This window comes from Pristiophorus japonicus, chromosome 10, assembly GCF_044704955.1.
Source record: "Pristiophorus japonicus isolate sPriJap1 chromosome 10, sPriJap1.hap1, whole genome shotgun sequence".
NCBI classification, from domain to species: domain Eukaryota; kingdom Metazoa; phylum Chordata; class Chondrichthyes; family Pristiophoridae; genus Pristiophorus; species Pristiophorus japonicus.
The window spans coordinates 107,104,733-107,127,535 of record NC_091986.1 but is presented as its reverse complement, the minus strand read 5'-3'; the positions used below and the strand labels follow the sequence as shown (position 1 = coordinate 107,127,535).

General features: G+C 41.0%; 1 protein-coding gene across 3 annotated transcripts in view; it reads left to right on the top strand.

The window, feature by feature from the left end:
- LOC139275058 (protocadherin Fat 3-like) overlaps window positions 1–22,803 on the top strand; it is a 941,319-nt gene that overhangs the window by 825,261 nt on the left and 93,255 nt on the right. For all 3 annotated transcript variants that reach the window (XM_070891994.1, XM_070891992.1, XM_070891993.1), the window contains exons 17-20: window positions 7,572–7,715; window positions 11,094–11,291; window positions 13,221–14,019; window positions 19,059–19,193. In XM_070891994.1, the coding sequence (XP_070748095.1) occupies window positions 7,572–7,715; window positions 11,094–11,291; window positions 13,221–14,019; window positions 19,059–19,193 (1,276 nt within the window). The remainder of the gene's footprint in view (window positions 1–7,571; window positions 7,716–11,093; window positions 11,292–13,220; window positions 14,020–19,058; window positions 19,194–22,803) is intronic.

Below are 22,803 nucleotides of genomic sequence, written 5' to 3'. Positions count from 1 at the left end.
CTGCAAATGTAACGCCCCTATTTAAAAAAAGGAGGCAGACAAAAAGCAGGAAACTATAGACCAGTTAGCCTAACATCTGTGGTTGGGAAAATGTTGGAGTCCATTATTAAAGAAGCAGTAACAGGACATTTGGAAAAGCAAAATTCGGTCAGGCAGAGTCAGCATGGATTTATGAAGGGAAAGTCATGTTTGACAAATTTGCTGGAGTTCTTTGAGGATGTAATGAACAGGGTGGATAAAGGGGAACCAGTGGATGTGGTGTATTTGGATTTCCAGAAGGCATTTGACAAAATGCCACATAAAAGGTTACTGCACAAGATAAAAATTCACGGGGTTGGGGGTAATATATTAACATGGATAGAGGATTGGCTAACTAACAGAGAACAGAGAGTCGGGATAAATGGTTCATCATCTGGTTGGCAACCAGTAACTAGTGGGGTGCAGCAGGGATCAGTGCTGGGACCCCAACTATTTACAATCTATACTAACGACTTGGAAGAAGGGACTGAGGGTAACATAGCCAAGTTTGCTGACGATGCAAAGATGGGAGGAAAATCAATGTGTGAGGAGGACACAAAAAATCTGCAAAAGCACATAGAGAGGCTAAGTGAATGGGCAAAAATTTGGCAGATGGAGTATAAGGTTGGAAAGTGTGAGATCATACACTTTTAGCAGAAAAAGCCAAAGAGCAAGTTATTATTTAAATGGAGAAAGATTGCAAAGTGCTGCAGTACAGCGGGACCTGGGGGTACTTGTGCATGAAACACAAAAGGATTTTATTCAGGTATAGCAAGTGATCAGGAAGGCTAATGGTATCTTGGCCTTTATTGCAAAGGGGATGGAGTATAAAAGCAGGGAAGTCTTGCTACAGCTATATAAGGTATTGGTGAGGCCACACCTGGAATACTGCGTGCAGTTTTGGTTTCCATATTTACGAAAGGATATACTTGCTTTGGAGGCAGTTCAGAGAAGGTTCACTGGGTTGATTCCGGGGATGAGGGGGTTGACTTATGAGGAAAGGTTGAGTAGGTTGGGCCTCTACTCATTGGAATTCAGGTGATCTTATTGAAACGTATAAGATTATGAGGGGGCTTGACAAGCTTAATGCAGAGAGGATGTTTCCACTGATGGGTGAGACTAGAACTAGAGGGCATGATCTTAGAATAAGGGGCCGCCCATTTTAAACAGAGATGAGGAGAAATTTCTTCTCTCAGAGGGTTGTAAATCTGTGGACTTCGCTGCCTCAGAGAGCTGTGGAAACTGGGACATTGAATACATAGAAGACAGAAATGGACAGTTTCTTAAACGATAAAGAGGATAATGGGTTATGGGGAGCGGGCAGGGAAGTGGAGCTGAGTCCATGATCAGTTCAGCCATAATCTTATTGAATGGCGGAGCAGGCTCAAAGGGCCATATGGCCTACTCCTATTCCTATTTCTTATGTTCTTATGTTCTTATATTCTTTGTCATGTAGCATCCAGCATTGAACTTGTGGCTGATTGTTAAACAAGACAGATACAGTGCTCTCACGCAGGATGTGAGCATCATGGATGCTGCCCGGAAATTTAGCATTCACTGCCATTATAATTTACTGTTGGTCGACAACTAGTTGGACATTCAGGGATTGGAATCCCTTGTGGTTCCTGAAAACCTCTGCTTCCTGAAATGGTGCCCATATCGCGATGTGCGTACAGTCTATTGCTCCCTGCACCGTGGGGAAGTTTGCAATTCTGGAGAATCCTAGAGCCCTCTCACTCTGTGCCTCCCTGGTCATAGGGAAGCAGATCAAGTCCCTTCTGCATGCGTACAGGGCTTCAGTGACCTGTCTAATGCAGCAATGTGTGGCATGCTGAGACAGATCGCAGATGTCGCCAGCTGTGGCCTGAAAAGAACCCGACGTGTGGAATGACAGTGCCACGGTGACTTTGACCTCGACGGAAAGTGCAATACTGATGGTGTTGGCAGGCTGCAGATCTCCCCTTATGATTTGGCATACCTCAGTGATAACCTCTTTGTGGAAGTCCCCGAAGGCAAGTGGTGTCGGGCAAGTTGAGGTAAGACCGCTTGTCCCTGTACTTGCACGGGGTGTAACGTCTGGTCCTCTCATTAGTCTGGCATGTCTTAAATTGAGCACATAATGCTGTGGAGCATATCTTCGCCTATCTCAAGTCTGCAGCATGTAATTGGTCATCAAGAGAGGGTGAGAAAGGACAGGCCCCATTGCAATAGCTCTCTGTTTTCCACCGATTGGTCACAAACAATGACTGTCGGGTTGGAAATCGGTGGTTAGTGGTGTGCCACAGGGATCGGTGCTGGGACCACAACTGTTTACAATATACATAGATGACCTGGAAGAGGGGACAGAGTGTAGTGTAACAAAATTTGCAGATGACACAAAGATTAGTGGGAAAGCGGGTTGTGTAGAGGACACAGAGAGGCTGCAAAGAGATTTAGATAGGTTAAGCGAATGGGCTAAGGTTTGGCAGATGGAATACAATGTCAGAAAATGTGAGGTCATCCACCTTGGGAAAAAAAAACAGTAAAAGGGAATATTATTTGAATGGGGAGAAATTACAACATGCTGCGGTGCAGAGGGACCTGGGGGTCCTTGTGCATGAATCCCAAAAAGTTAGTTTGCAGGTGCAGCAGGTAATCAGGAAGGCGAATGGAATGTTGGCCTTCATTACGAGAGGGATGGAGTACAAAAGCAGGGAGGTCCTGCTGCAACTGTATAGGGTATTGGTGAGGCTGCACCTGAAGTACTGCATGCAGTTTTGGTCACCTTACTTAAGGAAGGATATACTAGCTTTGGAGGGGGTACAGAGACGATTCACTAGGCTGATTCCGGAGATGAGGGGGTTACCATATGATGATAGATTGAGTAGACTGGGTCTTTACTCATTGGAGTTCAGAAGGATGAGGGGTGATCTTATAGAAACATTTAAAATAATGAAAGGGATAGACAAGATAGAGGCAGAGAGGTTGTTTCTACTGGTTGGGGAGACTAGAACTAGGGGGCACAGCCTCAAAATATGGGGGAGCCAATTTAAAACCGAGTTGAGAAGGAATTTCTTCTCCCAGAGGGCTGTGAATCTGCGGAATTCTCTGCCCAAGGAAGCAGTTGAGGCTAGCTCATTGAATGTATTCAAATCACAGATAGATAGATTTTTAACCAATAAGGGAATTAAGGGTTATGGGGAGTGGGCGGGTAAGTGGAGCTGAGTCCACGGCCAGATCAGCCATGATCTTGTTGAGTGGCAGAGCAGGCTCGAGGGGCTAGATGGCCTACTCCTGTTCCTAATTCTTATGTTCTTATGTTCGATGAAGGCACCTATTAAATTCCAATCGGTCACAGTATGGTCAAGATGTTTGTACAGATATTCACATCAACTCCAATGACCTGCAGAGTACATCCGATCTCCCCCAAGGTTGAAGCACAGCAGCCTTTTAAAGGATGCAACATGTGATGTAGAACAATGGCGTCCATAATGCTGTAATTAGTTCCGGTTAGTTCCACTTTTTTTGGGCGTGCTATATTATGGGCGATATATGTGCGAGGTGGTGAAAGTGACGCTGGACGACCACATGGCCGCTAGTTTCGGCAAATCTGCTCTTTACGCCAAAAAAAACTGGGTGGGCGGTATTATTGAATCTCGCCGTTAATTCCATGCGGAAAGTAACGCTGGGCGATATTATGGGTGTTGATTTCGCCCATTCTGATGATTCCGCCCCAAAAAAGTGGGCGGGTGGTATTATTTTTTCCCGGTGTTATGCACATGGGGAAAGTAACGCTCGCCGATAAGTTCCTGAAAAATGCCAGTCAGTTTCCATTTTGTGGCTATATGGGCGTTATAAGTCATTTCAGCGGTAAAATGGAGATTAAGTGGGCATTAAGCATGCAAAAAATTTGGAAAACCTAGCCCCTGGACTCTCCTTCCCTCACTACCGTTTTATGTTGCAGACCTGAATGGAGCAAACAGTTGTGTTCCCTAAAAGTGAGGGGAAGGAGCGGGAAGGAAGTCAGGGCACTGAAATGGTGGTAGGGGTCACCGGCCGGTTTCTGCCACGATCTGATAGCGGAGGATAATCAACACCTAAATGACACTTGGCTGCACTCTTATCTCTAGTTCAAAATTTATTGGGGCTCAACTATGCCAGGACTTCTCTGTATGATTTAGGTTGATGCTTCCCAATACAATATCTGGGAATGATGCATTATCAGTGGTGCATCATTCTGGTGAAATATTGAAATGAGATCCTGTTTGCCTCTTTCAATGGATGTTAAAGATCCCATTCATATCATTATTGTTTATGAATTGGTGGTGCTGAATTCTTACCGCCTTTGCCTAAATAACGAAGGTGAATTTTTCTGTGAAATGCTTAAAGAAATTTTGGTTAGATAAGGCACTTGAAACTAGAACCTATTGTTTCTGATTGAATCGTACAAACCATGAACATGCTTGTATCAAATTCCTTACTTCAGTATTTAATGAAGGTGCTAATCCCTTTAAAATAATTTGGTTAATGCCTCTGTTCAAAATAAAATTCAATGGGCCAGACTTTACATGTTGAAAAATAACTCAGTTTTTTGCTGTTGTTTCCAATTAACAGCCGTTTTTTTAGACCGGAATATCGCCAAAAAAATAAGGCCTAAGTTTCACCAAAAGTTAAAAAAATTTTGGCATAGCCTTAAAGGACGTTTTTAAGGATGGAGCTAAATTTTTTCGCCTTAAAAATAACGCCCGTTCTGCGCATGCCCAACACTCGAAGCATTTGTGTTTCCAGGGGTAACGTTCAATGAAACGCGAGGCACATTTACAACTCAGAGTTTGTTTACAAAAAGACGGGGCTCTTAGCAATCTTAACATATTCTTAAATTGCATTTTCTGTTTGCATTTCGCCCCAGCTCCTTAAACTAATAACAGCTATAGTAACCTGAATTAAACGAGGGATTTGTTCACAAAACCCTGAGTTGGAAGGATTCCCACTGACCTGATTATGGATGACAGAGATTTCGGCCACCACTGAACTGTTCACATACAGTTTCCGAAACTTTCAATTGTGTTTTACTATTTCTAAATGACTTTTGTATATTGGTTATATATTTTGAATTAATTTGCGCCAGCAGTTATAATGGTTGACCGACGGATCAATTAATAATCAGATACAGACCATGATTAACTGACTGCACTATTCATTAATCATCACATCTCTAAATGTCAACACATAGCATCTGGGGAATATAGGCTGAACCTTGAAGATTTCATTGGATGCAGAATAGTTCAGTCTTTGCATAAGCACAAGTGACAATCCCTGGCATGTTTAAAGATCTCTGATTTTCTTATGTTTTTTCAGTGTATCAAATCTATCTTTTTTTAACCACAGACTGGTACAAAATGTTGGATTTCAAAATGAAGTTAAGATCCTTTCCACCTATGTCGTGGGATCACTAAAAGAGTTGCATTTAAATGTTTGACAAATATGCTTTCGATCTCGAGAGCTAAGCTCCAGTGTCTGTTTTATTTCAAAGTTGCAATTTTCCCCTGTTACTGGTCTTGGGTGATGAATTTGCAATCCGCTAAACATTGATTTTCAAAAAATCACCCTTTAGTGGCCCTTCATATTGTCTCAGCATTCATAAACACAATAACAGCATTTAAATACTCTACAAGCATGTCTCTCTTTAGCTCCATGTTGTACCATTTACTCCCTCTTAATAAAGAGCAGCAACTATCTAGAATGCTAGATATACATTTGTAGGAAATGCTGTAAACATTTTTAAGTAGTTTTTATATAAAATATAGGTTTTGTTCCCTCCAAAAGCTTTAACTTTTAGCTCCATTTCCCAAGATGGCCCCGTTAACGCCGACTTCGATCGGACTCGACTAAGTAAGTCAAACTTTTGAAAAATGGTATTTAGCACTGTCCTTAAAAAATATCCTTATTGGGAAATTCGTAAAAACAGCGTTATCGTTGGGTTTGACCCTGAGTGATGTCACAAAAACGGTTTTAAAAAAGGCCCTTATTTTTTAACGATGGCTTTATACCATTGGCGAAACTAGCAAAATCGGCTTAAATTTATTTAGCTCAAAAAAAACCTTTAGCTCCAAAAAATTGAGCTAAATCTTAAGAGAAGTAGCGGCAGGGATTGTGGATGCATTGGTTGTAATTTACCAAAATTCCCTGGATTCTGGGGAGGTCCCAGCAGATTGGAAAACTGCAAATGTAACGCCCCTATTTAAAAAAGGAGGCAGACAAAAAGCAGGAAACTATAGACCAGTTAGTCTAATATCTGTGGTTGGGAAAATGTTGGAGTCCATTATTAAAGGAGCAGTAGCAGGACATTTGGAAAAGCAAAATTTGGTCAGGCAGAGCCAGCATTGATTTATGAAGGGGAAATCATGTTTGATAAATTTGCTGGATTCCTTGAGGATGTAATGAACAGGGTGGATAAAGGGGAACCAGTGGATGTGGTGTATTTGGACTTCCAGAAGGCATTTGACAAGGTGCCACATAAAAGGTTACTGCACAAGATAAAAGTTCACGGGATTGGGGGTAATATATTAGCATGGATAGAGGATTGGCTAATGAACAGAAAACAGAGAGTTGGGATAAATGGTTAATTCTTGGGTTGGCAATCAGTAACCAGTGGGGTGCCGCCGAGATACATGCTGGGACCCCAACTATTTACAATCTATATTAACGACTTGGAAGAAGGGACCAAGTGTGACGTGGCCAAGTTTGCAGACGATACAAAGCAATGGGAGGAAAATCAATGTGCAAGGAGGACACAAAAAATCTGCAAAAGGACATAACAGACTAAGTGAGTGGACAAAAATTTGGCAGATGGAGTATAAGGTTGGAAAGTGTTAGGTCATACACTTTGGCAGAAAAAATAAAAACAAGTTATTATTTAAATGGAGAAAGATTGCAAAGTGCTGCGGGACCCGGGGGTACTTGTGCATGAAACACAAAAATTTCGTATGCAGGTACAACAAGTGATCAGGAAAACCAATGGAATCTTGGCCTTTATTGCAAAGGGGATGGAGTATAAAAGCAGGGAAGTTTTGCTGCAGTTGTACAGAGTATTGGTGAGGCCACACCTGGAATATTGCGTGCAGTTTTGGTTTCCATATTTACGAAAGGATATACTTGCTTTGGAGGCAGTTCAGAGAAGTTCAGCTATGATCGTATTAAATAGCGGAGCAGTCTCGAGGGGCCATATGGCCTGCTCCTGCTCCTATTTCTTATGTTCTTATGTTATGGTGGCGAATTTCGGGCCCAATGTTTTTATATCATGCCTTCCTATTCGCATAGAACCTTTGTGCTCAGATGATGAAACGATGGAATTTGTTACCAAGATTCAGTGATCAGCTATGTTAACCAACCAATTTACTACAAAGGTTTATGCCTAGTACAAGATTTTGTGCGATTGTGTTTGAGTTGAATTTGGCACTCATGAGAATTTCACATGAAGTATTACAGGATAACCTCTTTCTGTAGAATATCCTTGAATGCGTTAAATAGGTTTTATAAATTATCCTATAATGCTTATTTAATTATTCCAACAGGTGTCTGGGTATTCATTAACTGTGCAAGCCAAAGATAGTGGAATACCTCCCATGTCATCTACAGTTACTGTGAACATTGATGTCTCGGATATTAATGATAATCCCCCTGATTTCATCCCAGCAAATTATTCAGCTGTCATTCAGGTAAATCTCAAAAATGGCTCCAACTTGAGTTTCTTTCATATCTTATTCCTATTAATAAATTTATATAATGTTCAGGTTATACTGTGTCGTATGCTTATGGCATGCTTCCATATTTTCACCTCTCTAAATTTGCTGAATCAGACCAACCATTTGAGAGCTACCTATCTTATTACTGCTTCAAAATAAAATGTTGCAAGAAGTCAGCTTCTAAATTTATTGGAAATGTTCCATGGCTTGATACATTTTGTTACATTTCTGTGACTTTCTCTGGCAGGCTTACCTGATGTTCTTACTACTGTAAATTTACATAGGAAATGAGAAAGTACAGGACCAGAAAATACTTTTCAGTTTATCTGGCTGGTCCCAAAAACGAATACCTTTCAATTGCCCACTCGCTCAAATATCCAGCTAGTTCTCTTTTAAATTGTTCAATTTCTGCCCCCACTGCCTCCCATATGTTCACCACACCCTGTATAAAATAGTTAAACCTGAATTGTCTGCAGACTTTCTCTCTCAGGGATCTTGTGGTAATCTCAAACATATTATTGGGGTTCAATTTTTGTATTCTCTTAAGGAACTTGAATAATATTGCCTGTGAGACCTTCTATCCTCGGGAGTAAAATCCCAAACTCTTCAATCTTTGCTCATAGCTCAGATGTCCAATTTGTTTAGTCTTTTCTGCATTGCCCCCAATACCTGGACATCCTTGCTGTAATGTACATAGTACTTCTTGTATGCCTTGTACAGATTTGCCTCCTGGAACTTGTGCTGTATCCCTCTGGGTATACATACCAAGATCCATTTAGCTTTCCTTATTACTGCTGTAAACTGCACTGTTAGTTTTATGGATCTATCAACCAATCCATCCAGATCCCTTTTCTGTATTGTGTTATGTCCTGTAGTGTACAGCAATTTAGTTTAGATTCTAACAAAAGCAAAGTACTGTGGATGCTGGAAGTCTGAAATAAAAACAGAAAATGCTGGAAATACTCAGCAGGTCAGGCGGTATCTGTGGAGAGAACCAGAGTTAACATTTCAAGTCAATGACCTTTCATCAAAACTGAAAAAAGTTGGAGATGTAACAGATTTTAAGCAAGTGCAGGGGCAGGAAAAGGGGGAGGGGAGGAAAGAGCAAAAGGGAAGGGCTGTGATCGGATGGAAGGCAGGAATGATTAAATGAAAAGGTTTGATTGTACAAAGCAAAAGGAGATGGTAATGGAACAAGAAAAGAAACAAACGATGGATCTAAAAGAGGTTTAAATGGGTATAGCAGAATTATCAACAGTTGCCGTCTGGGAAAAAATGACAGCCAAGGTTATGGTCTGAAATTGTTGAACTCGATGTTGAGTCCTGAAGGCTGTAAAGTGCCTAATCGAAAGATGAGATTCTGTTCCTCAAGCTTATGTTGAGTTTCATTGGAACAGTGTAAGAGGCCGAGGGCAAAGAGGTCAGAGTGGGAGTGGAGCAGAGAATTAAAATGACAGGCAACCGGAAGCTCGGGGTCATGCTTGTGGACTGAATGGAGGTGTTCCGCAAAGCGGTCACCCAATCTGCGTTTGATCTCCCCAATATAGAGGAGACCGCATTGTGAACAGCAAATACAGTATACTAAATTGAAAGAAGTGCAAGTAAATCACTGTTTCACCTGGAAGGAGTTTTTGGGGCCCTGGACAGTGAGAAAGGAGGAGGTAAAAGGACAGGTGTTGCATCTCCTGCATATGCATCCCAATCAGTACAATCCTCACATGGCTTCAGTTACACAGCACACAGTATCACCACCAGCTCCTGTTCAGGCCAATCTTGCTTTCTTGCCTTCTGCAGCAAAAATCACTCTGTCTTGATCTCATTCAGCTGTAATGGGTTTAATCATTTAAAAGTCATCCATTGGTCATTTTATACATGTGTCTACTTTAAATTTGTCTACTGGGATCTGTTAAAAGTTTATTTACAAAGCTTGATTGCTGTCTACATAGTAAATTTTGAGAGGAAAGGCTCTTGGAATGGAGTCTTGCTCAATGGGATCAGAGATTGACGAATCGGGCACAGAGGCAAACAGAGTTTGCAATGCTTCTGATTTTCTGGTGATTTAAACAAAAACTTGGCCAGGATTAGTGCCTCATAAAATTTACATTTCTATTCCAAACTGTGTTTTAATGTTCCATTGTTCCTCTCGCATAGCCTATATATGCAGCCTCTTGGTTTCAGAACAATTATCTGATCTATGGTGTGTTGTTGTACATTACAAACAAATTCCTTTAATCATGAGTCATCTTCAGATATTGTTTTGCACCTGATGTCACGTAAAAATAGGGCTGGAAATTCCCCGGGTTTTTCAGCGATGTTTCGCTGTTTTTGGCGGAAAACGGTGCGGCAGGAAAGACCCAGAAGTCTTGCGCCGGCGGTTTTTAAATACCGCTGGGGAGTGGACCGCCAGCGTGCTACACTGGAAAAAGCACTTTTGCCTGATATTTGACTCGCAGCGACCCGTAGATAGAACCAAAGAAAACACTGGGGGGAAAGCTGCGTTGCAGCCCTTGGAACGGCAGTAAGTATGAAGACCTGCAAAAAAGATAAGTTAAAGTTTTTTTTAAAAATTCTTTTGCAGTGATTTGATAGAAAAGGGTCTTGTGAATGTTTTTGTGATATTTTATTTTTTGTTTTTTGGAATTTTTATTGGTGTTTTCCGCCCTCCCGAGGCCCAACTCGCAGCGGTATTGGCCTCGGAGAAAAGTTGCAGAAAATTTCGGTTTGCGCCACGAATTCTTGTGCAATGTCGATTTTTATCACTGAGCGCATTTTTTATTGAATGTTAAGCCTTTAAATTGTAGTGGAGTCATAGCGGTATTTTTGGCGGAAAAGTACCGCTATGAATACCGACCGCTATGACCAAAAAACGAATTTCTCGCCTATTTTGTTTACTAAATCTACTTTGTAATCAGATTTGTAGAAATCTGAAAAAGTACCTGTTAGAGTTGTGTGAAAGAACACGCTTCTGCCCCTTCACATAGTTCAGTCAAATTTATCATACTGTCTTCCTGCCAGTCAGTCTGAAATTAGATTGAAGGACCACAAATCCTAAAATGCCCAGTTATATTCCAAGTTTCCACCTCACCATTTTGCTAATTGACAATGTGTGAACTACCAAGAGCTATGTCCTTTCTAGACTGATGAATGGGACGATTGAAAGAATACTGGAATCAATACTTCCTTCCATCTATATACATATCATTCCCCCTGCTCCTCAAAATTTAGAAAATCCAACTTGTTTCCAGTGTCATGATCTACTTTAAGCCAAAAAAATGAAAACTGTGTCAGTGTATTCTATGCTAATGTAATCATGACTGGCTTGAAATGTACTCACCGTTCATGTGTTTTTAGGAAAATAAATCTGTGGGTACCAGTATCCTGCAACTTTCAGTAACTGACCAGGACTCTTCCCACAATGGGCCGCCATTCACATTCACTATTCTTGCTGGGAATGACGGGAAGGAGTTTGTTTTAGATCAACAAGGAGTTCTGAGATCTGCAACTGTGTTTAACCAGAAGTATACAACAGAATATCTTCTGCGTGTGCAGGTAAGAGATTGTGCCAGTCTTGTGTTTTCACTCCAGCAGTAAGGCCATTCCATTGCTTTTGGAAAAAGGTATGCCTGGTGTCTTTGATGTACAGGGAGCAAAGTTGTGCTGGAAATGTATTGATTTCCATAACATAAAACAACATCACCTTATTAGGCATCTGCTTTCCCTGATTATGCTTCATAGCACACAGCATATTCTCAACTGATTCCTTCGAATGGAACTCCATTGGCTTACCTGTTAGAGGAGACCAATTCAAATTACAATATCTTTTTCTGTCCTGAGACTAATAATCAATCCGTCTTGTAGTGTTATTATCTCAAGCCTAATGTTAAAATGACCTTACATTTTACTGTAATTATAGCTGACCTGGTGCATAATATTTATGATTACAATTGAAAATATTTTTGAAAATGTTGCTTTTGAAATTATAGCATTCATCCACTTAGAATTTTACTCCGGTACAATCAAACTTGTTATTATTCCAAATTCTGTTTATTCTGATAGTTTATTTCCTTCTTGGCTGTAAAGCGCTTTAGGATGACTGGTGGTCGTGAAAGGTGCTATATAATTGCAAGTCTTTCTTTCTTTTCAGTCAGCAAAAATAATCAACTAATTTAACTTGAAAGGTAGAAATGATTGATAGCCCTGTTACCCAGTAATCTTTTTGGAACCAACGCTATTTCTGCATAATCAATTAGGTTTCTCTGACAAGTCATCTAATAATAAGCAGACAGTTAGAGGATATTTCATATACAGCAGTGAGATATAAATGTTAACTCCAGAACTGAGTCTGGCTGGATAATTTCTGAGTTATGAAGCAAGAATGAGTTATGGTCAGCCTCATGAGAGATACAAATTTTATCTCAGGCTGTGTGAGGACTGTACTCCAAGCTCAATTACTGCCTCTGAAGCCCAGAAAGATTTAATTTTCATGGTGATAAGGTCACCTTCTGACTGTCTTCATCTCTACTAGCAATAGTTAAGCACCAGGTCAACAAAGCTACTAATCTATCTAGTTATAAGAACATAAGAACATAAGAAATAGGAGCAGGAGTAGGTCATTTTGCCCCTCGAGCCTGCTCCGCCATTCAATAAGATCATGGCTGATCTGATCATGTCTCCACTTCCCTGCCCACTCCCTATAATCCATTACTCCTTTATCGCTCAAAAATCTGTCTATCTCCGCCTTAAATATATTTCATGACCCAGCCTCCACAGCTCTCGGGGTAGAGAATTCCATAAATTTACAACCCTCTGAGGGAAGAAATTTCTCCTCATCTCAGTTTTAAATGGGCAGCCCTTATTCTGAGACTATGTCCCCTAGTTTTAGTTTCCCAATGAGTGGAAATATCCTCTGTGCATCCACCTTGTTGAGCCCCCAATCCAAAATATATTAAATAGAAGGCATTTAAATAAATGAAATGTTAGCAAATTTGTGTATTTATAAATACAGTTTATTGAATATATTGACATGCATGTTGTATACATTTTATTTTCGATTCTTAAGACTCAAGAATAATCAGCAAAAAAAAATTAAGTTCATACTTGTATAAAAAAAGTTAATCATTGCCACAGATGGAGTTTGGATACAGATCAGCCATGGTCCACTTGAATGGCAGAACAGGTTCAAGGGGCTAAATGGCCTACTCCTATTCCTCTGTTTACTAATGATCCTACATCCAGTTCAGCCGAACTATTCAGTAATATCTGGCTGATTATTTTGGATTGATGAGAGTGACTTATAATTGGAGGGGGAAAAAAAAAGAATTTTAAAATGGAGACTTTAAAAGTAAATAAGATTTTTGGAAAGAATGCTGCTTCTTGAAAATGACATATCTATCTTGTGTTTTCTCCTATTGTTAAAGCTCTGTTTCAAACCAAAAATGAAGCAGTTAAATATGTTTATTTTTGCTCACAATATGACAGGCTAAAGACTCTGGTAAGCCACCGCTGACTTCTTTCACCTATATTCTTGTTCGTGTGATTGAAGAAAGCATTCATAAACCAACTGCTATTCCACTTGAGATTTTTATTTCCACGATGGAGGATGAGTTTCCAGGAGGTGTAATTGGGAAGATTCATGCTACCGATCAAGATATGTATGACATCCTTACCTACAGTTTTAGGTCAGATCAAAGAAGTTTGTTCACTATAAATAGCCAAGATGGGAAGATAATTGCACTTGGGGGACTGGATAGTGGCAAGTATGTTTTGAATGTGTCTGTCAGTGATGGGCGCTTTACTGTGCCTGTTGAAGTGGTGGTTCATGTTGAGCAGGTGACTCAGGGTATGCTAAACAATGCAATAACTGTTCAATTTGAATACATCTCTCCTGAAGATTTTATTGGACTTCATCTCCATGGATTTAGGCGGAGCCTTCGGAACATTATTGTTGCCCAAAAGCAAGACACCCTTCATATCATTAGTATCCAGCCAGTCACAGGCACACGTCGACTTGAAGTTTTGTTGGCAGTGCAAATGTATAGAAATGGGTTCTACAAATCTGCTTATTTAATTCAGAAACTTAGAAATGCAAAGAAGGACCTAGAAAATGGCCTTCATGTTTCCGCTATCACGGACAAGAGTTGCTCTGGTGAGGAGTGCCAAGAACAGCACTGTGAGCAGATGTTTGTTGCGGAAACACAGTCCACGATGACCTACAGCACTGCAAGGATTAGCTTTGTGTCCCCCCGTTATTACAGGGGCGCAACATGCACTTGTAATGGTGAGTAATACCATAAGCCAGGAAATTCTCCCGGACAGCATTTTAAAAACTGTCCAATCAGTATTTTTTTTAAACAAATTTTGATGATAAAAAAATGTAAGTTCATGTGGTAATTTCTTTGTTTTATAAAACTTGATAGTATCGCTGTAGTGTGCAGTTTTAGATTTGTAAATGGCCATTTGTCTCACAACTAGAGCATTTACACATATGGATATAACATTTTCTTAATAGAACAATATAGTTTAATTAAAGATGCATTAAAATAATTACAGCCATGCTTTCTCATTTGATGAGCCCATTTTGTGAACCAACTAAGTTGTGAAAGAGGGAGTTACATAAATTAGAAAACAAACTTTTGCACTTATGAATGTTACTGTTTCTCTGCACTTGGCACTTTATTTTAATGGAATAGAATTTCTACTTTGGGCGCAATCGGTGATTCTGGCACAAATTGTGCCCAAAATTGTGGTCGTTTTGAAGCATTTCCCCTCACCTCCCGAGTTTCTACTCAAACTCATTTGCACATCGCTGAACACAAAATGTGCCATGTACCTGCACAAACTGCAGTGATTTAAAATGTAGTAATTTAAAAAAAATTTTCACTTTATAAAATTTTCCTTTGTATATTTTAAATTAGTGAAGTTTGATTAAAACATCTGAAAATAGGTTTATCACAAAAAATAAACATTTTAAATCACATGTGAATCCATGTCCTCTGAGTAACTTACTTTTAGAAAATATAAAACTATTTTCTAGTTATATTGGAGCACAATAGTCAGTTTCTTATTAAATTAAAATAAAAAATGCTTTAAAATGTACCTTTTAGTATTTTTGGGTCCAAAAGAACCAGCTTCATTTTTAAAGCCTCCCTCAAAGGCCTGCAAATGAGTGCAGTTAACGTAAACTACCAATGGTGATCTGTTCACCCAGAGAGCGTGGCCAGCATTGCAATTAGCATCAAACTTTTCACATCACGGTTAAATCATTTCAGTCGCAATACAGCAAACCTCTCCATATCATCATCATCATAGGCGGTCCATCGTATAGAGGATGAATTGCTTCCACGCAGCCATCAGCAGGACCATCAGCAGATCAGGGCCTTCAAAGGAGTGGTGTGAGGAGACCTGACCTGGCATTCGGCGTGGCGGCCCCGACCTGCAAGGACCATCATCTCCATCTAAGCTGTCCATGAGAGCCCTGACCAGAGATTTGGCTAGCGAGATTTGTAAAAAACTTTGATACAGGGGTATGCCAATAGAGAATTTCCATACTTGCTCCTGAGAAACCTTCACTGTGGGCAGGATATGGGAGGGGGAAGCCGGGGAGAATCAAAAATCTGTTGGTGGTCTGTAAGTCCAGATCTGTATAGGCAGGATGGCAAAAAAACCCACTGCATTAAATGTTTCCCAGCTGTAAAAATCACTACTCAAAGCTCAGTCACTTCATGCTTCTGTCTGTACCAGCTGATCCTGGCAGCAGCTGTAAGTTATGATTCTCAATCTTAAATTATGCTTATACTGGAAAAAGTGGGTGATGATTTACTGTCCAATGGTGGCTGCGGTTGCCACCTCTCTGTTCAGCATCCTCGTCAAAATCTGAGAACTGGTCATCTCCACCATATTCCTCCACATTCTGTGGATGGAATGCCCAATCCCTTTGTAATGGCCAAATTATGGAGGATACAGCAAACCACGATAATTTTCGAGATGATTGCTGTACTGTTTTGCTCCCCCGACCGATCCAAACAACAGAAGTGAGGTCTGAGAATACTAATGATCGCTCAACTATTATTAGTGTAGCTTTCAACGATGTCTCCGGAAGATCCCCTGGGAGGACAGGCACTCCAACATTAACGTCCTTGATCAGGCCAACATCCACAGCATCGAAGCACTGACCATACTCAACCAGCTCCGTTGGGCGGGCCACATTGTTCGCATGCCTGACATAAGACTCCCAAACCAAGCACTCTACTTGGACCTCCTACACGGCAAGCGAGCCCCAGGTGGGCAGAGGAAATGTTTCAAGGACACCCTGAAAGCCTCCTTGATAAAATGAAACATTGTCACTGACACCTGGGAGTCCCTGGCCAAAGACCGCCCTAAGTGGAGGAAGAGCATCCAGTAGGGTGCTGAGCATTTCGAGTCTTGTTGCCGAGAGCATGCAGAAACCAAGCGCAGGCAGAGGAAGGAGCGTGTGGCAAACCAGTCCCAGCCACCCTTTCCTTCAACGACTGTCTGTCCCACCTGTGACAAAGACTGTAATTCCTGTATTGGAATGTTTAGTCATCTAAGAAATCATTTTTGGAGTGGAAGCAAGTCTTCCTCGATTTCGAGAGACTGCCTATGATAATGAGCTTTCAATGCATCATTTTACATGTTTTGGCCTCGTATGACAGAAGGAGTCATTGGCCATGGCTGAATGAGTACTCTTGTTTCCTATCAACCATCCTGACACACTGCAGGATCCTAGATGGCCTGAGAATAAAACAATCAGGACTGCTTCCTGGCTAGCATGTATTGACATTGCAAAGAGATGGCTTGTATCATTCACTATCTGCACAATTCAGTGGATGAAATCTTTTCCTGTTGATGAAATTGATGGCGCTTTCAGATGAGACTTTATCCCCACCTGGATCGAAATAATTGCATCCTGCACTTGGGGAATCCAGCCATTTGAAAGATGTTGATTGCTCTTTTTCTCTGCTTTTTGGAGTCCATGTCAATGAAATCAAAGGCATACATGAACAGGTCATCTGTCAGCTGCATAATGCACCAATGCACTGCTGATGGAGGCTAATATGACTAATGTCTCCAGAGGACACTTGAAAACTGGATGTATAAAAGTTCAGTGCTTTTTCACATTTACAGCCGCTGGCAAGGTTGAGGCTATGGTGGGAAGGGACTCTAGGGCATGTTCCAATAGCTGGCTTATCTCATTTACTGTATTGGGGCCCGGGAGGCAGGGAGGGGAAACAGAGTCTTCTCAAAGGTTGCCTGTGGCAGGGATTATCTACAGATCAGGTGTTGCCTATGCGTATAATGTTACACTCTACTGGGTTCTATCCTGTCTTCCTCCATGTCATCCTCCTCAAAATACAATGATACTGGAATCCCAACAGAGAAAACCATTTCAACTTCAGAGACATTCTTTCAACTGAATTCTCTTAAACTGCCTGAAAAATTCAGCAAGTATCTTTCAAAGCACCTTTTATATATTATGACTCACTTCTAGCCAAAGTATTGTGGGATCACTTGAACTTTTTGCTTCTTTACCACCTCTGGGGCACAGTAGTGGACCCAACACCATGGCCTTTAAAGTAGCAATGTTTTTCAGTGGCGACAAATGGGCGTAAGGTTAGGGAAATCCCGGGAACAACAAAGCCACACTGCCCCACTTTCATCTGCATGCCTTGGGATGGGATTTAGACATACAGCTCAGTATTGTGGTAGAGTCGGTGGAAAGAAATCACAGTTTCAATTTTTGGTAGCTTTGTCACAATTGGTTTACAGGTGTTGCGTTTTTGTATATGATGTACATAGTCTTAGGTATATTAATTTGTTTTTGTTACTCCATTTTTAATACTCTTGTTTAGGGATAATTTATACATGTCATGTCTATGTTTCCCTACCTCTTCCAATTTTATGAAAACTCATGCTAGGATACAGTTCCATGGATGCAGGATACAGGTCTCCTTATTTAAGGAGGAATATACTTGCATTAGAGGCAGTTCAGAGAAGGTTCACAAGGTTGATTCCTGAGATGAAGAGGTTGTCTTGTGAAGAAAGGTTGAGCAGGTTGGGCCTATACTCATTGGAGTTTAGAAGAATGAGAGGTGATCTTATTGAAACGTATAAGATTCTGAGGGGGCTTGTCAGAGTAGACACAGAGAGGATGTTTCCCCTCATGGGGGAAATCTAAAACTAGGGGGTACTGTTTCAGAATAAGGCGTCGCCCATTTACAACGAAAATGAGGAGGCATTGCTTCTCTCAGAAGGTTGTGAATCTTTGGAATTCTCTACCCCCCCAGAGAGCTGTGGAGGCTGGGTCATTGAATATATTTAAGGTGGAGATAGACAGATTTTTAAATGATAAGGGAGTCGAGGGTTATGGGGAGCAGGCAGGAAAGTGGAGCTTGAGGCCAAGATCAGATCAGCCATGATCTTATTGAATGGCGGGGCAGGCTCGAGGTGCCAAATGGCCTACACCTGTTCCTATTTCTTATGTTCTTATGAACACTGATCAGCCTCCAGTACCTTGCCAAGTGACTATTCTTTGTGGCTCAACTTTAACATTGTTGGCAAGTTATTGCCACTGGATGATCATCATAACCAAACTAATATGTGCATTTGTTTGTGTGTTGTGTATCTGTGTAAAAGATACATGCTTGCCTGCATAGTCCACTGAACAGTTGGCAGGAGAAGGAATCTTGCCTTCTCTTTTTCCATCCCTAACCCAGATGAACAGTTTCCAACTGTAGTACCCTGGTAAGACTCCGCTAGCTCAGCACAGAGCGAGAATGAAACCTGGGACCTTCCTCATTTGTGTGGCTCAGTATCATACCAGTCAGTGCATTTACTGATGTATTACTTTAATTTATCTCAATGAAACTTTGATGAGTAATAGAGTAATTATTTTATAACTTGCAAAACTTTTGGTTTATTTCAACAGACTTCAACAAATGAATAGGTATATTTCAGCAAAATGAAGCATGGCACTAATTATCTGTTGTCAGTTTCAATTAGCGTATCCTTAAAGATCTCATTTCATTAGTATCAGCAGTGAATTCTTCAGCAACATGGCATTTTTAACAAACACATTGGCAGTCCTCATTTAAACACTATATATCAGAGAATTTGTGAATAATCTAGGGAAAAATAATTTTGATTAAAATCTGTCAAATCTAAAGAGGACAAAAGGGTAAATATCTTGACCTTTTAAATTGTTTTATAGTTATATCAGTATAAAATAATATATAATTATAGCCTCAATGAATGATTGAATAAAACTGTTTCTCCAAGCTGTTTCCTTTTCTGTGACAGGTGACCTCTGCCCTGTTGTTTCTGATGTTTGCCAAGAGAAGCCTTGCCCTAGTGACATGCATTGTGTTAGAGGTGGTGTAGGCCGTGGCCCATACATCTGTCAGTGTCCACCAGGGAATCTGGGAGAGTGTTCAGGTGAGAAAGATAGAGAATAAAGGTAACTTCTGGCATATCTCAGCTCCGAGAAACATCTTCAGTTATCATGTGTATTTCAGTTCAATGAATCTAGAAAATGTAAAACTTCAAACATACATCATCTTTATCTGACTGAAAGATGTTTTTCCTGTTTTGTATAGCATGGGTGCATATCAGATGTGAAGAGATGGTATAAAGCTGGTTAGGGAGATTGATGGAATCTTGCTGGAGTTTGTTTCTGAATGGAAAACACCCAGCAGTTAGGCCAGATGGACCCTGAATTTACTGAGAACAATTGTCACTAACTCAAATTAGATTGAATTGCAAGGAAAATGTAGAGCCAGTGCATGGAATAAACATATGATTTATTAAATGTTGATAAGTATGTGTTATTCTAATTGACCGAAGCTGATTCAAGAGAGAAACATAGAAACATAGAAAATAGGTGCAGGAGCAGGCCATTCGGCCCTTTGAGCCTGCACCACCATTCAATATGATCATGGCTGATCATGCAACTTCAGTACCCCACTCCTGCCTTCTCTCCATACCCACTGATCCCTTTAGGCGTAAGGGCCACATCTAGCTCCTTTTTGAATATATCCAACGAACTGGACTCAACAACTTTCTGTGGTAGAGAATTCCATAGGTTCACAAATCTCTGGGTGAAAAAGTTTTTCCTCATCTCTGTCCTAAATGGCTTACCCCTTATCCTTAGACTGTGACCCCTGGTTCTGGACTTCTCCAACATCGGGAACATTCTTCCTGCATCTAACCTGTCCAATCCCGTCAGAATTTTATAGGTTTCTATGAGATCCCCTCTCATTCTTCTAAATTCCAATGAATATAAGCCTAGTCGATCCAATCGTTCTTCATGTGTCAGTTCTGCCATCTTGGGAATCAGTCTGGTGAACCTTCGCTGTACTCTCTCAATAGTAAGAATGTCCTTCCTCATTTTAGGAGACCAAAACTGCACACAATACTCAAGGTGTGGTCTCACCAAGGACCTGTACAATTGCAGCCTGCTCCTGTACTCTAATCCTCTCGCTATGAAGACCAACATGCCATTTTCTTTCTTTACTGCCTGCTGTACCTGCAAGCCTACCTTCAATGACTGATGTACCATGACACCCAGGTCTCGTGGCACCTCCCCTTTTACTAATCTGTCACCATTCAGATAATAATCTGCCTTCCCGTTTTTACCACCAAAGTGGATAACCTCACACTTATCCACATTATACTACATCTGTCATGCATTTGCCCACTCACCTAACCTGTCCAAGTCACCCTGCAGCCTCTTAGCAACCTCCTCACAGCTCACACTGCCACCCAGCTTAGTGTCATCTGTAAACTTGGAAATATTACATTCAATTCCTTTGTCTAAATCATTAATGTATATTGTAAATAGCTGGGGTCTCAGCACTGAACCTTGCGTTACCCCACTAGTCACTGCCTGCCATTCTGAAAAGGACCCGTTTATTCCCACTCTTTGCTTCCTGTCTGCCAACCAGTTCTCTATCCATGTCAATACAATACCCCCAATACCATGTGCTTTAATATTTCACACTAATCTCTTGTATGGGACCTTGTCAAAAGTCTTTTGAAAGTCCAAATACACCACATCCACTGGTTCTCCCTTATCCACTCTACTAGTTACATCCTCAAAAAATTCTAGAAGGTTTGTCAAGCATGATTTCCCTTTCATAAATCCATGCTGACTTGGACCGAACCTGTCACTGCTTTCCAAATGCGCTGCTATTGCATCTTTAATAATTGATTCCAGCATTTTCCCCACTACCGATGTCAGGCTAACCAGTCTATAATTCCCTGTTTTCTCTCTCCCTCCTTTTTTAAAAAGTGGGGTTACATTAGCTACTCTCCAATCCATAGGAACTGATCCAGAGTCCATGGAATGTTGGAAAATGACCACCAATGCATCTAATATTTCTCGGGCCACTTCCTTAATACTCTGGGATGCAGACTATCAGGCCCTGGGGATTTATTGGTCTTCAATCGCATCAATTTCCCTAACACCATTTCCTGACTAATAAGGATTTCCCTCAGTTCCCTTAGTTCCTCCTTCTCGCTAGACCCCAGGTCCCTTAATATTTTCGGGAGGTTATTGGTGTCTGCCTTAGTGAAGGCAGAACCAAAGTATTTGTTCAATTGGTCTGCCATTTCTTTGTTCCCCATTATGAATTCACCTGATTCTGACTGCAAGGGACTGCAAAGAACAAGTTGCAAGCGCTGGCAACTATAAAAACTGTTAAATTATAATGTTTATGACAGAAGATCAATTTTTCTTACTACAACTTATGCATTTTCTAATGTGAAGTGTGCATTGTTATTGAAAAATACTCATTACCTGCATCACCTCAAATTGTTCACTGTAATTGCAAATTAGTAATAAGTATATATGTGAAACTAAAGAGACAGAGGGGGCGAAATTGCTCCTTTTTCAGAGGGGGGTGCCAATGGGACGCAACACACTTTTCGCACGGGGGGGCGGGCGGGGGTGATCACTACTCGCTCCCGGGAAATTGCTCGGGGGTTTGCAGAGGTGCTGCCATGGCAACGCCGCGGGTAGCGCCCCAGGCAGCCATGCAACCGGTGATGACATCATCGCCGTGCGCGGCGACCCCTCAGCACCCCAACCCCTTACCACCCGCAGGGGAAAATGCGCTCCCTGCACACGAGATAGCGCTCCATTTCCTTTGAGGGGCGGTAAGCCCAATTCAGCGCAGGAATTCCCGGCCCCAGTAATAATAATAACTTTTATTTATATGGCGCCTTAAATGTAGTAAAACATCCCAAGGCGCTTCACAACAATTTTACAACATGGTAGATATTGACCATTGAGGGAAAGAGAGAAAAAGCATGAGAAGGAAGTGTAAAAAGAGGTTAAAGGCTCGGGTCCGAAGCAGCAGCCAAAATGCACGCGCAGATAAACACAGGTGAAAAAAACTTTTTTAAAAATTCAAGTTATATTGTAAATAATACAATAAGGATTATACAATAGTAAAATCAGTATAATAAAGATTAATTATAATTAAACAAAATTAAATTATATATAACAAATATAAGTTAAGTTAAAATTGAAAATCAGCAATTGAAGCAAATTAAATCAGTTATTAGCTTTCTTTAAGATTCATTCGCTGTCCAGTGATTCAATTAATCTGGAAGAACCAATCACTGTCCTTCATCCTTGTGATGTCATAATTTTATTACTTTTTATTTCTCATTTTGTCATCTTGATAGGACCTGTAATAGCCCCACGCTCGAGCTGCCTCCATTGTCAGCGAGATGCTGATGCTCAAATCTCCCTCCAGCTGCTCTAGGCCCACGCTCCCTCCGCTGTCAGGTAGACGCTGATGTTTAAATCTCCCTCCAGCTGCTCCAGGCTCAAGCTGCCTCCGTTGTAAGGGAGATGCTGATGTTCAAATCCCCCTCCAGCTGTTCCAGGCTCACGCTGCCTCTGCTGCCAGGGAGACGCTGATGTTCAAATCTCCCTCCAGTAGGTTACAATCCCCAATTGAGGCGCAGGGCAATTTCATCCCCCGAGAGTACTCAGTCACTGAAGCAGGTCAAGGATTACACTGTTCTGTTTAACAAG